The sequence below is a fragment of the Dreissena polymorpha genome, chromosome 3 (genome assembly GCF_020536995.1).
Source record: "Dreissena polymorpha isolate Duluth1 chromosome 3, UMN_Dpol_1.0, whole genome shotgun sequence".
In the NCBI taxonomy this organism is placed as follows: domain Eukaryota; kingdom Metazoa; phylum Mollusca; class Bivalvia; order Myida; family Dreissenidae; genus Dreissena; species Dreissena polymorpha.
Window position 1 is genome coordinate 28,724,263 of NC_068357.1, and position 13,899 is coordinate 28,738,161.

Here is a 13,899-nt window from a genome sequence, read left to right on the forward strand (position 1 = left end):
ATACATATTTTCTAAAACTATCACAAACATTCTTTCAATTAAAGGTGTATTTTCAAGATTTAAGCTACATTATGGGGAAACTGGGCTTAATACATGTGCCTAAAGGGCCGTGCCAGATTAGCCTGTGCAGTCTGCACTGGCTTATCAGACAACACTTTCCACTTATATGGAATTTTTGGTAAGTCTCTTCTTAACAAAAATCCTGTATAGGCAGAAAGAGTCTTCCCTTATTAGTCTGTGCAGATATTTGTCCACTAACCTTGACCCTCCTCTCTGATTCGTCCATCTTGATGCTCTTGAAGACGAGGTTTAGGAAGGCCGCCTGCTTTGAAGAAGTCGCAAGGGCCGGGTCAACCAACTTCCTGTAGAGGGCGTTGTAGTAGCGCTCTGAGATACTCTCGCTGGAATATTGGGGAGCATTTGTGCTGCGTTCTGAGAAAAATGGGCTTAACAAATGTGAGTCAAGTATTGTCCCTGATTAGCCTGAACAGTCTGCACTGGCTAATCAGGGACGACACTTTTCGCCTCAATGTTTTTTTTTGTGTAAAGAAGGTCTCTTCTAAACAAAAAGCAAGTGTAGACAGAAAGTGCCATCCCTGATTATCATACGAGGCTCATTTTATTGAGAATTGCACACCGAATATCTAAAACTTATCGTTGTTACTGAGAGCGGGTCCACTTGTTTCCTTAAGTACGCTAAGAGATCGTCTCACTTGTACATTGGGGATTTACCACAACAAAGGAAGATATTAACCAGGAACATGAAAGAGTAGTTGCAACTCAATACATGTATCAATGTTACAAGGATTTAAAGTACCTCATAAGGATATTTTGATGATATTGTCATTTAACATCTGCCCTTAAAAACACAGTTTACTGCATTTTTTGGTTTGGCATATATTTTGTGCAGTTTTAATTAAAGCAGGTCTCTTAATACTGATATTGCATTAATATATCTGAATATTGCCAAACACATACCAATTAATGTTCCTTGTAATGGCACTGACCAATGAGACTGAACTGACATTCAATGTGCGAATGAGTGATTGTTTGTTATGAAATGAGCAGCATCATATGAACATGGATACATTCCTGCAGTCTGATCAGGAGCTACTCTGTCCCCTATTGAGGCCACGAAACCTTGCCTTACTTTACAGTGGACAGCAGAGCTCCTGACCAGACCGCGCACTTACGCAGGCTGGTCTGGAGCTATGCAGGCCGCTTATGGCATAAGACCCATTTTTGCATGAATGCTGACAGTTAGCCTACCTTGTTCCCATCACCTGGTACAGTAACATGAGGGCTTGTAGGCTGGTATTGAAGTTGACGATGTGTACAATCTTGTACAGATGCTCCAACTGCTCCGATAATACCTTCTCTTCCACTGTAAACAGGAAAACACATGATAATTATGATACATGGGGAGTTAAAAAAAGAATGTAAATTTGTCATTTGTTTATTGGAAAATAAACAATTGTTTGAAGTTTTATCAATTACTTTTAAACTTATCCAAATAATATCCTCGATATTTAATTCATTAAAAACAAATTCAGTCTTTTAGAAATACTTCAGTCCTCGGATTTTTCCGATAGTAATTTGGACAATCAGAAAAGGATTCTTATATTGCTAGACCTCGTTTCTGGTAATAAAATCATGGCTTAATTTGGAATTCCATAAGCTATTTTCAGAACAGTTTCAAGGCAAAAGTTAGATTTTACCGAATAATTAATGAATACTCAAAGAATGTAAAATATGATTTCATTGGTTGCATTTTATGAATGACATAAGGTTATATACAGTATCCAAAGATTTCTGCTGCGTCGTCAAAGCAAAAAACACACTACCTCATCACTATACGAGTATATTCCGCAAAAAGATATAATACAATTTGATAACCATGTGCATTTGGGTCTTGTTTTATTCGATAAATTGGTAAGCAAGCAGGGAAAAAACAAAGAAAATAGTTATGTTACATCAATAAAATAAACAAACATAGAAACAATTATATAATTAAATTATTAACTTGCTCTCAATGGAATAAATAAAGTGAAGCTCTCAGAAGTAAGAGGAATTCAGTTTCATTATTTGTTAGTGAAATGTATTAATATTGATATAAGATAGTATATTGTTATAATAATATTAAATTGTTGTTAAAAAATCTAATTTTTGTCTTTCCTCATCATTTTTTTTTTGGAAAAAAAAATTATTTAAGAAAGGACTGCGAATTAATTTTGTCATCATGTTTTTGGTAAACTATCCCTATAATTTATGAAGTCTCCTCTTTATAATGATTTACAGGAAACGTTCATTGATGAAATGGATTTAGTGCATAATCATAAACACAGCATGAATCTAAATATGTAAATTACAAATGAACAATTAAAATGCTTCACAGAACTGCACTTTCTACTAATGCAGTGAGGACAGCTACAAGAAAAAGTTATCTTTGGCTTCAAAAACTCACTCTGGAAAATGGGACTTTATGCATAAGTGAAATTGTTGTCCCAGGATAGAAAAAAAATATACATATTAACCCTTTTTATTAATCTAAAAGAAATCACAAAGTCAAAAAAGTATATATATTAGCATATCTTGTAAAGCATGTCTGAACATTATTGCTGCTCCACGGTAATGATCATATACATGTATACATTGTATGTCTTACATTGAATAAAAAAAGAAAAAAATTGTTGTCCCAGACAAGCTTGTGCAGTCTGCACAGTCTCATCAGGGAAAACACTTTCTGCCTTATCTAGATTCTAGCTAAAAGGAGACTTCCTAAAAACACAAATCTCCATAAAAAAAAGCGTAGTCCCTAATTATTGTGGACTGCACAGGCCAATCTGGGACATTTTTTCAGAGCGAAGCTTAAATAATAAATAATAAATACAAAATCAATATCCTACCACATTCTGAATGCTAGAGCAGGCACATTTCATGGTCCGTATTCACCAAACCATTCTTAGACTTAAGTCTAAGAATAAAGAAAATTCTTTAAATTAGAATATTCAAGAATTTCTTTAATTTTGAGTCAAACTCTGCAGTAAACATCTCTATCTATATTATTTTTCATATAGAACATTTTGTTAATGACATAATCACCAGTGGAGGCCTGTATATATTAAAACACTGAACACATTTTTCTTGGTTCTAAGTCTATTCTTTATTCTTAAGTCTAAGAATTGGTTGGTGAATACGGGCCCATGTCTCATAACAAAATTAAAATCAATACTTTTGATGTTTGTTCCTGTTTTTATAATGGAACAAACAAGAAACCGTCGGAGACTGGTGATGCCCCCCAAAGGTTTTTTTTTGTCACAATATTGCACTATATATTCAGATAAAAGTAAACGTCTTGAGGGCACAGTAGTTGGGGGAACAATAATTTTTTTATAGAAAATTTCAAATTTCAAAGGGCCATAACTCTGTGAAAAATCATCCGACCAGAACCCGCAGATAATGTGCACATCTCTTGGTCGTGAAGCTTCCCATAAAGTTTCATTGAATTCCGGTCATTAGTTGCTGAGAAATAGCCCGGACAATAATTGCACTATATGTACAGTTAATGGAAAATTTCAAAGGGCCATAACTCTGTGAAAAATCATCTGACCAGAACCCCCTGATAATATGCACATCTCCTCTTGGTCGTGAAGCTTCCCATAAAGTTTCATTGAATTCTGGTCATTAGTTGCTGAGAAATAGCCCGGACAAGAATTGCACTATATGTACAGTTAATGGAAAATTTCAAAGGGCCATAACTCTGTGAAAAATCATCCGAACAGAACCCGCTGATAATATGCACATCTCCTCTTGGTTGTGAAGCTTCCCATAAAGTTTCATTGAATTCCGGTCATTAGTTGCTGAGAAATAGCCCGGACAAGAATTGCACTATATGTACAGTTAATGGAAAATTTCAAAGGGCCATTTTTTTTCACAATATTGCACTATATATTCAGATAAAAGGAAACGTCTTGAGGGCACAGTAGTTGCGGGAACAATAATTTTTTTATAGAAAATTTCAAAGGGCCATAACTCTGTGAAAATCATCCGACCAGAACCCCCTGATAATATGCACATCTCCACTTGGTCGTGAAGCTTCCCATAAAGTTTCATTGAATTCCAGTCATTAGTTGCTGAGAAATAGCCCGGACAAGAATTGCACTATATGTACAGTTAATGGAAAATTTCAAAGGGCCATAACTCTGTGAAAAATCATCCGACCAGAACCCGCTGATAATATGCACATCTCCTATTGGTCGTGAAGCTTCCCATAAAGTTTCATTTAATTCTGGTCATTAGTTGCTGAGAAATAGCCCGGACAAGAATTGCACTATATGTACAGTTAATTGAAAATTTCAAAGGGCCATAACTCTGTAAAATCATCCGAACAGAACCCGCTGATAATATGCACATCTCCTTTTGGTCGTGAAGCTTCCCATTAAGTTTCATTGAATTCCGGTCATTAGTTGCTGAGAAATAGCCCGGACAAGAATTGCACTATATGTACAGTTAATGGAAATTTTCAAAGGGCCATAACTCTGTGAAAAATCATCCGACCTGAACCCGCTGATATTATGCACATCTCCTCTTGGTAGTGAAGCTTCCCATAAAGTTTCATTGAATTCCGGTCATTAGTTGCTGAGAAATAGCCCGGACAAAAATTGTGCACGGACGGACAGATGCACGGACAGACGAAGCGGCGACTATATGCTCCCCCCCAAAAAAAATTTGGGGGAGCATAACAACCATTAAAAACCCTTTAATTGCTATACCTACATTTTGCATACGGGTATGCTCTATTGACCCCTGACAGCAGTGCACTCATCATCTTGCTGTCCACTTCACCTTTCTTCACAAACCCCTGAAACATATATTAACCTTTCTCTTAGAAAACAGAGCTTTATGACAGCACAAATAATGATGGATACACGTTACTATGCTTGTTTGGAGCTTCTAGTTTCATTTGTTGGAATTTTTGTCTTTTTCAACAGTATGGTCATCACTTCACTGTGGTGAGTTTACCTTCCCACACTTTTCCTGTGTTAGCTGGGCTCATTTTCACCAATAGACCAATTCACGCGTGACGTCACGCGCACCTGCGTGTCTTTATCCGTGCTACTCTGGTAGGCAAAAGAAAGACACGATCAATGGGGAGATATCGAGCACGATATTTATTGTCACGCTCTACATCTATATTAAATACATTACTTAATATATTTTGATATGTATACGATCATTTTTTTATTTTAGATTTAAACATCCCAAAAGTTTTTGTACTGTACTCAAACAAATAAGAATAAAAACAAACAATAAATAGATCGATTCCATGCACACAGCATATATTAACCTACCTGGCTACCACTATGATAATCCATAATCCATCTGTAATTAAGTATGTACAATTGCTGCAACTTAAGAACAGGGTCTGAACTAATAACACTTTGTTTATGTGTTAAGGAATCTTTGAGTATCAGATCAAATTTGTTAAATCGTATAACGTAATTTACCCATTGTTCATCTTATGTACCCCAATATACATTTGATTTATTCATACTCGTGTTTGTTGAAATATGTTTTCTGGCGCCTATCAATATCAACCACATGACTGTGATGTTGACGAGGTACATTGTGCAAGTCAACTAAAAAAAGTCTTCCAAAACATTTAACTAAATTTTACAATTATATCATTCTGTAATCTGACCATAGCTGATAACATCAATGCACACATTATAAACTCGGTAGTATTAGTGGCAAAATATTTTATTTTTAAATGCAAACAGGCAAACGGGAAAAAACAACACCATGAATAGATTTTCTTGTGTCCTTTTAATAATATAATTTAACAAAAGGAATTAATCGCGACTTTACAAAATAAATTACATATATTGTATATTCGCTGTGCGCTTTTTATGCTCAATGGGTACACCTACCCTAAAAAAAATGTAAATATACTTTGTGACATAGTTTCACCTACCTTAAAGCAACATATATGTATTTTTATTGTTATATACAAAACATATTATGTTGACGATGGGAGTAAAAAGGAAATTACTAAAAAAAGTATTGTCTGTCTGTCTAGGAAAACTAACACTTTGACACATTAAATTAATTTAATTTAATTGGTTTGATTTGATTGTTTGCATCAATCTTAAAATCGTGTTAGCCTTTGTATTCCGGTGTTTAATTGCCCCCTTTGTTCGGCACAAGCCGATTATCTCGTTTTGATCACATATTGTCCCTACTTAACTAACAGCAAAGTGTCATAAACTACAGCAGGGACCTATACAAACAATAGGTCCCTGACCACAGGTGGTATATAAAAGTCTGGTCATTAAACACAATTGATGGTACCACCATGTCTTCTCTTTCTAGTAGTATCGAGCAGTTATTTGGGGTTGAATAATATACCGCCAAAGTTCAACTGTTCAATTAGATATGCTACATATCGTAAAAAAAAAATAATAATAATTTGTCCAGTATATATTAACAGAAAATGTACGCTTTGAAGATACTAGCCTGTTTGCCGGTAATTTATAACAAAACGTATTTAATAAATGGTAAATGTACATATAATCATTAAACGTATTTAGCGGGTACCGGTTAATGAAAAGTACGTCATTCCGTTTGAAGATTGAATGTTACGGCCATGCACAAACGACATCATGAAAACAAGAAATAACGTATGACTACCGGGGTAAATAATATTTACGAAAAATAAAAAACAATGTAGATATATATTATAAAATGTAAGATATTTGTCACTCATATACACGTGTAAAGGAATTTAAATATACATGAATTCACAGGTAAATTTGCATCATGTGAAGTTGTGTTTTTCAGTTGTATATAACGATTCATCTTTAGTGTTATTCACCTTAAAAACAAATCATCCAATTTAAAAGAAAATGATCATAACATTTAAATACTGTCATGCACTTCGCTTTTAATAGGGCTTTGTTGTACCGGTATGTCAGATTTTAATGCACCCCTTTTCTTTCACTCATTTTTTACCACACTTTCATACTCATACAATTGATTATTATAATTATATAATGGGATGCTTTATTATTTTTTGTAATTTTTGAAGTCCTAGCTCTGCAAGAAATACAACGGCTAATGCATAGCTTTGTTTTGTGAAATTGTCGGTGTTTAGTCTTCAGACCACATTTACCTTGATGCTAATGACTAACGAGTATATATTTTTTCGGCGTAAGCTGCATAAGCCAGCTTTTCACCTTAGCCTGACCTTTGTAAGTGTCCAATAAAATTCCAATAAAATTTCCCGCAGCTAGGTACGAATGAATACACTTCATTTATTCCATTGGCTGATTTGAGTATACCACCAGAACATTGGAAACATATCCGCGTCTTTGTAACACTGTTTTACTGTATGAAACAATTTTATCTCGAATGAAAAGGCTTAATAGATAGAACAGTTTTACACTCAATTCTCGACATCAATACAGTTTGTGCGTACACCTTTTATTTTCAGAGTATTACCAGCGCAAGAGCGTTTATACTTAAAAGGCTATGTTCTCATATTTAGTACTTACTTCCTTATTCCTGTCAACATGTTAACATGTAAAAGTATAAAGAGCAATGGAAGCGAGGCCTCACTTTAAAGCATTGCATTTCAACCCGCGAGGTATATCGGGTCAATTCGCGGACATTCAGAGTTTATATACAGGTCATCACCGGAGTTGGCGGCCAGTAAAATAATCGTTATATAATAAAGACGCTATCCGTGAACTAGGTGACCTGGAATTTTCTTTAGACCAGAAATATGTTAAATGAAGATATTCAGCAATATAATTATGGTATGTAAATAATAGATTCTTAATGTGTTTTCAACAATACAATGATAAATATTATTGTTGATAAATTTAACAATAATTATTCGTCCATATTGCCTAATGTACTAAAGTGATATTATGAGCATGTAACAGTTTATAGGTGTCTATCGCAACCGTTGATTATTTTTGATGTTTCTACTTCATATACACTTATATTAATTAATGCAGCATCATCATACTAAAACAATATACCAGAAAGAGAAAAATAATGCATTTGAATATCAACCGTACTTTCGTTTGACAACTGATCATGCTTTTACGAGTTGAACCTAAATTTAGTTTTAGTGCAGATTTGTTCATACGACACAAAGACACGAAATTGTTTTACGGATCATTTCAGCTTACAGGACTGGGTGGGTCACGTAAGAATATCGAATATAAAATATATTTTTATAAACAACTGGTAGCAAGGTGAGTTGCAGATAATTAATCAGTAACCACATTTTAACTAACTATTTTGACCTGTTAATTCTTTTCAGCTCAATTCAACAGTGCAAAATGCCCATAATATCACTTTAAGCATTAGCACGATGATAATTGATACTGTTAATAATCGAATCAAATAGCAATGCCCGACAAACCACTAAAACAGGTTTGTTCGAAGAACGCGCCTATAAATACGGATACTTCTCGTGTGGCCGGTTGACTCATATGTTTAAATTTCACTTCCATTCTTCTTTTGGTTTTCTGTTTTGTATCTATAGGTTTATGACCAGCAATATGTTATAATGTAAAATAAGCCGCGAAAACTCCCCGTAACATCCCGTACTGCGTGTGATGCAGCTAAGAACTGCACAGAAAAAGACATTCGCTATACTTGATCTCATTCATTAAACTATTTACGCCGTATATCTTTTTTAAAGATATTTCTTGTTTATAGATAAGAATACATGTATTAATTAAACAATATTGACATTAAAAATGCAATGTCTTTAATAGTATTTAGGTGTTATGATGTTGTTGTTAATGTTTTCGATATATTGACTAAACCATACATGCCATACGTCCCGGATTGTCCGGGACAGTCCCGGGAATGAACAACTTGTCCCGCTGTCCCGGAAATCTGTCAAATGTCCCTGAATTTACAAAATCCATATATACATGTACCTTACCTTAGGCTTAACTGCACCTCAAATCTGTGTATATATGCAGCGTCTCCATGAAAATGCCTACCCGAATAGGCAGACTACGCTACGTGTCAAAATCGATCAATTAACAGGGGTCCTGTTATCATATTGATTGTCTCACGTTCGCTGTCAAACCGAAAAGGCGGCATTGTTTTGGTTGTTAATTGACTTATATCTACAGCAAAACAAGAGTGTAACTAATGTGTGACTGTCCGGATTTTAAGTTGACGATCTACCGGTACTGTTTTGTTGTATTTGTTTTATGTGATTGGTTGTATGTATTGTGAATTGATTTGAGTTGACGATCTAACGGTACTGTATTGTTGTATTTTTTATTACATAAATGTTATAAATGAATAAAGGCGTATCAACAACTACGCGTTACACACTGGTCTTAATAACAATAACGCAGTGACGTCACCATCTATGTTTAGAACGCTTACACTGAAAACATTTGGCCTGTATCTAGTAACGGAACTAGTAATGTTTAATTTGACGTTAATAGTTCAAGTGTATTTCGGATAGGCTTTCGAACTTTTGCAATTAACGATGCGAAACAAAACAAAACGTACCAAAAATGCATATGTCTATAAATATCGCTACATTTTATACATGTCCCGGAAAATCGGCAAAAGTCCCGGACAATTTAACACAATGTCCCGGAATTGGTCTGAAAAATTATGGCATGTATGACTAAACACGTGCCGTTATCTATATGACATAGTGTTTATCGTAACTGTACCCAGTGCTTTTGCCTACCAGCGCATCGCGCATGCGCGAAAATTTGGGATCAAAACAATAACAATGAATTGGTCTATTGATTCTTTGAGTTTAAAATTTAAGTATATTCATACAACTTTAATGTACTAAAACTACTTAAGTAAAGTCAGGTAAGGCAGCTAGCACCTTTAATTATATTATTACACTGTAACTCCAATATAAAGCGCTCCGTTATAACGCTGAATCCAATATAACGCGGAGGGTACTTGGATCCCATTTTTTCTCCAACCTTCCATTTGATTTCTGATTCAAATCCGTATTATGCAACTTCATGTATTTTCAGACAATTCAAAGATGGCGGAAATCACAGTCATGTTGATTGCTTTATCCAACCGTCCGTTGAACCGATTATAATCGCCTCGGGGTTAAACAACACCGACAGCTAATTGGTGTTAATCTGTTGTGTAATGTCAATAAAGGTGTGAAAAACTCGCGTGTCAGTGTTTGTTACATGTATTCCTCATCAGAGCGGTTCAGTGCGATAATTTCCATAAGTTAAGTGCAAGCGGGATAGTTATACAATTCAAGTAATTCAAAACGATTGAAACATTCTTACTTTGATATGGTTGCAGTTTGACTATATTAAATAAGCGGCTGTGAAATATACTGCCTACTGTATAAAACAACTTTTTCTGTCATTTCATTATCATTCTAGTATTATGTCATTTAATCTTTCAGTTCGTGTATAAGAAATTAAATAATGCAGACGATTTATTACATGCGAACGCAGTGTACCGGCAATTTTTAACAGAGTTTCACTTTCATTTTCGCGCGGTATCAGAAAGTCCCCGGGAAACACGTTTTTTGCATGCGTATAACGCAATAAAACAATTTTTTGTACATGAGTCGTATTGCATTCAATCTAAATTTAAAGTCGCTCGTCCAATGAAAGCTCTGCCCCATAATGCACTGTACTCTTAACACTACTGAAAATGGCATATATGCGTACGGTTGTGTTTACGAATTTCTTAAACATATATCGTCATTAATGTTCAAGATTATTATTTTTTAAGTAATGTTGCAATTTTATTGGATTATCGGATAAATCTGCACATAAGAAAAGCGGTATGTATACTGTTATTGTTATCGATACGGTTCGGTTTATATGCATGTATTTGCGTCAACACAGCATGGCAATATACATAACCTATATTATAGGCAATTCTATACCTGTTTTTTTATAGCGCCCTGCAGTAAATGAGCTCAAAACCTATAACGCGGATCCGTTATAACGCTGTTTCGCGGCTTGGACCCCATTGACCGCGCTATATTGGAGTTACAGTGTTTATTTGTTTAAACAAGAGATGTGTTTGTCAGAAACACAATGCCCCCTTCTGCGCCGCTTAGAAGCCATATATTTGACCTTGAAGGATGACCTTGACCTTTCACCACTCAAAATGTGCAGCTCCATGAGATACACATGCATGCCAAATATCAAGTTGCTCTCTTCAATATTGCAAAAGTTATGGCCAATGTTAAAGTTTTCGGACGGACACACAGACAGACAGACGGACGGACTGAGGGACACTTCAAAAACTAAATGCCATCCTTCGGAGGCATAAAAATATGTTAATGATATCAACATCATTTTGAGCATGTTTATATATGCATACTCTGATGTATTTTTATTAAGTCTGAGACTATTGTTTATTTTTGAGTCTAAGAATTGGTTGGTGAATACCAGCCCAGGGTTACTAGTACTCAATTATGGCAGTAACTGACAACTGCCCTACGAGAATAAGAGGTAGGGTGCGAATGGCCGTAGAAAGGATTTCATGCCCGGTCTCCACCTAAGTTACTACACCTGGCAGGCATAAAAATTATGATCCTCTGATTTGTAGTCCACCACGCAACTAGCTGAGATAGTCAGCCAGTTAAAGCTTACATGCTCAGATACACTTTTTGACGTGTTTGTGGTAAGTTAGAAAATCAAATTAAACTTAAGACTGTTTCACTAGATTCAAATTTTAAAGAGTTGACTTCCAGCCCTAAGATACTGATCAACATCAAACAACATAAAACCTGAACAGACTGCTAGTAACTCGCAGACTGTTCTGGTTTTATGCTGGTTGCATATAGCCATTTTAAATTTACTTCTGAGTGGGAATGGGTTAATACTTAACCTGAGCGTGAGGTCACTGACCTTAAAGAAGGCAAAGTAGATGCTGATGAGTTTGGCCGCCAGCTGTCTGTGGGAGGGACTCAGTCTCAGCTGATTGAGGAAACACACTGAGTAGTACCTGAATGGAAACACACTGAGTAGTACCTGAATGGAAACACACTGAGTAGTACCTGAATGGAAACGCACTGAGTAGTACCTGAATGGAAACACACTGAGTAGTACCTGAATGGAAACACACTGAGTAGTACCTGAATGGAAACACACTGAGTAGTACCTGAATGGAAACACACTGAGTAGTACCTGAATGGAAACACACTGAGTAGTACCTGAATGGAAACACACTGAGTAGTACCTGAATGGAAACACACTGAGTAGTACCTGAATGGAAACACACTGAGTAGTACCTGAATGGAAACGAAATGGAGCCTTGCTATGGGAAATGGGGCTTAATGCATGTGCGTAGTGTCGTCTCCAATTAGCCTAGGCAGTCTGCAAAGGCTTATACAGGAACAACATTTTTTGCCTAAACTGGATTTTCACTAAAAAGAGACTTCTTAAAACAAAAAATACAATAACAGTCAAAAGTGTTGTCCCTCATTAGGCAGTGAGACTGCTCAGGCTTATCTGTGATGACACACATGCATTCAGCCTTGTTTTCCCAGAACAAAACATTCAGGTACGCCTAAGTAAAGTACTGGTAAAGCAGTTTAATCGTAAAAAATTACAATGACTGAATGAGCTAAATGTTAATTTTGACCTTTCGAAAAACAATTGTCCTCAAAATAGTAGGCTATTGTTTTTATCAAATCTTGAATGACAAGTTAAAGTTAAAGGACAGTTTGTAATTATGTGAATTTTTCAAAATTGTTTCACAGATTTAAAACATAAATGAACAATATTCATCTGTGAGCAAAATAACACTAATGATGGGGACTCATACTCAAACACATCTTTAAAAATTGATAAAATTATAAAGCGTTACAAACATGAAACAATTGAGCGTTAGCCTTTTACGCCAATAATCAGTGGTTTGAACCCAATTGATGTCTACTTTATTTTCTTCCTTTAATTTATTTTTGTTTTATACTGGAGCTCTAGAGTTCTGATGTTTACATTCATCAATTGAAAGAATTTAATGACAAACTTCAAAACATGCCAAAATCAGTGAACAAGTCCCTTTAAAGCTGTTTATGTTGAAATTAAAGATTCATGTACATTTTCTGTTGTTATTAAATAATCTCTGTCTTCAGGTGATGCCATTACGGTGTCTTGTCAGCAAAATCTTACAAAGCCACTGAAACATAATGCTCATAAACAATATGATCCATACTGTGGGAAAACAGGGTTTAATGCATATGTGTCCTAACAGGCTAATTAGGGACAACACTTGTTCAAGAGAAGTTTCTTCTCACAATAAAGCCAGTCTAGACGGAAAGTGTCATGCCTGATTAAAATGTGTTGATTGCACAGGTTAATCTGGGACGACACTTTACTCACAAGTATTAAGCCCCATTTTCCTACAGCAAAGCTTAAATAACCCCAGTTACACATACTGAGCCCGTTCAGCCACGTTGGGTCTAAAGATAAGTTGCTCCACTTCTCGGACGACTATCGTCTTCATGTTGGGGTGAGTCTCCACTGTAAGGAAACCACATTTGAGCTGCCCTCTGGGGAAAAATGGCTCAATGCATTTGAATAAAGTGTTGTTCCAGATTGTCCACACAGGCTAATCAGGGACAACACTTTTATGGTATTTTTCATTTAAAAGAAGTCTCTTCTTAACAAAAATCCATTTTAAGCATAAAGTGTCACCCCTGAAAAGCCTGTGTAGACTGCACAAGCAAACCTGGGAGTACACTTAACGCACATGCATTAAGCCCCGTTTTCCACGACCGTGGCTCATTTCATCTCATGTCTAAGGCATAAAGACCACAACAGACATTCTGGACAAAGTCAAATATTCTACAATATTAAGTACAAAGTAAATCTACTTATAATGGATACACATTATGAAATG

At 35.5% G+C, this 13,899-nt stretch overlaps 1 protein-coding gene across 1 annotated transcript in view; it reads right to left on the reverse strand.

Annotated features, from left to right (window-relative positions):
* The window catches only part of LOC127872116 (CCAAT/enhancer-binding protein zeta-like), a 57,577-nt gene that overhangs the window by 23,399 nt on the left and 20,279 nt on the right, over nucleotides 1–13,899 (reverse strand). The window contains exons 12-16 of the mRNA XM_052415442.1: nucleotides 13,436–13,520; nucleotides 11,904–12,000; nucleotides 4,777–4,861; nucleotides 1,270–1,384; nucleotides 260–401 (exon numbers count right to left, since the gene is read on the reverse strand). Coding sequence (XP_052271402.1) covers nucleotides 260–401; nucleotides 1,270–1,384; nucleotides 4,777–4,861; nucleotides 11,904–12,000; nucleotides 13,436–13,520 — 524 coding nt within the window. The remainder of the gene's footprint in view (nucleotides 1–259; nucleotides 402–1,269; nucleotides 1,385–4,776; nucleotides 4,862–11,903; nucleotides 12,001–13,435; nucleotides 13,521–13,899) is intronic.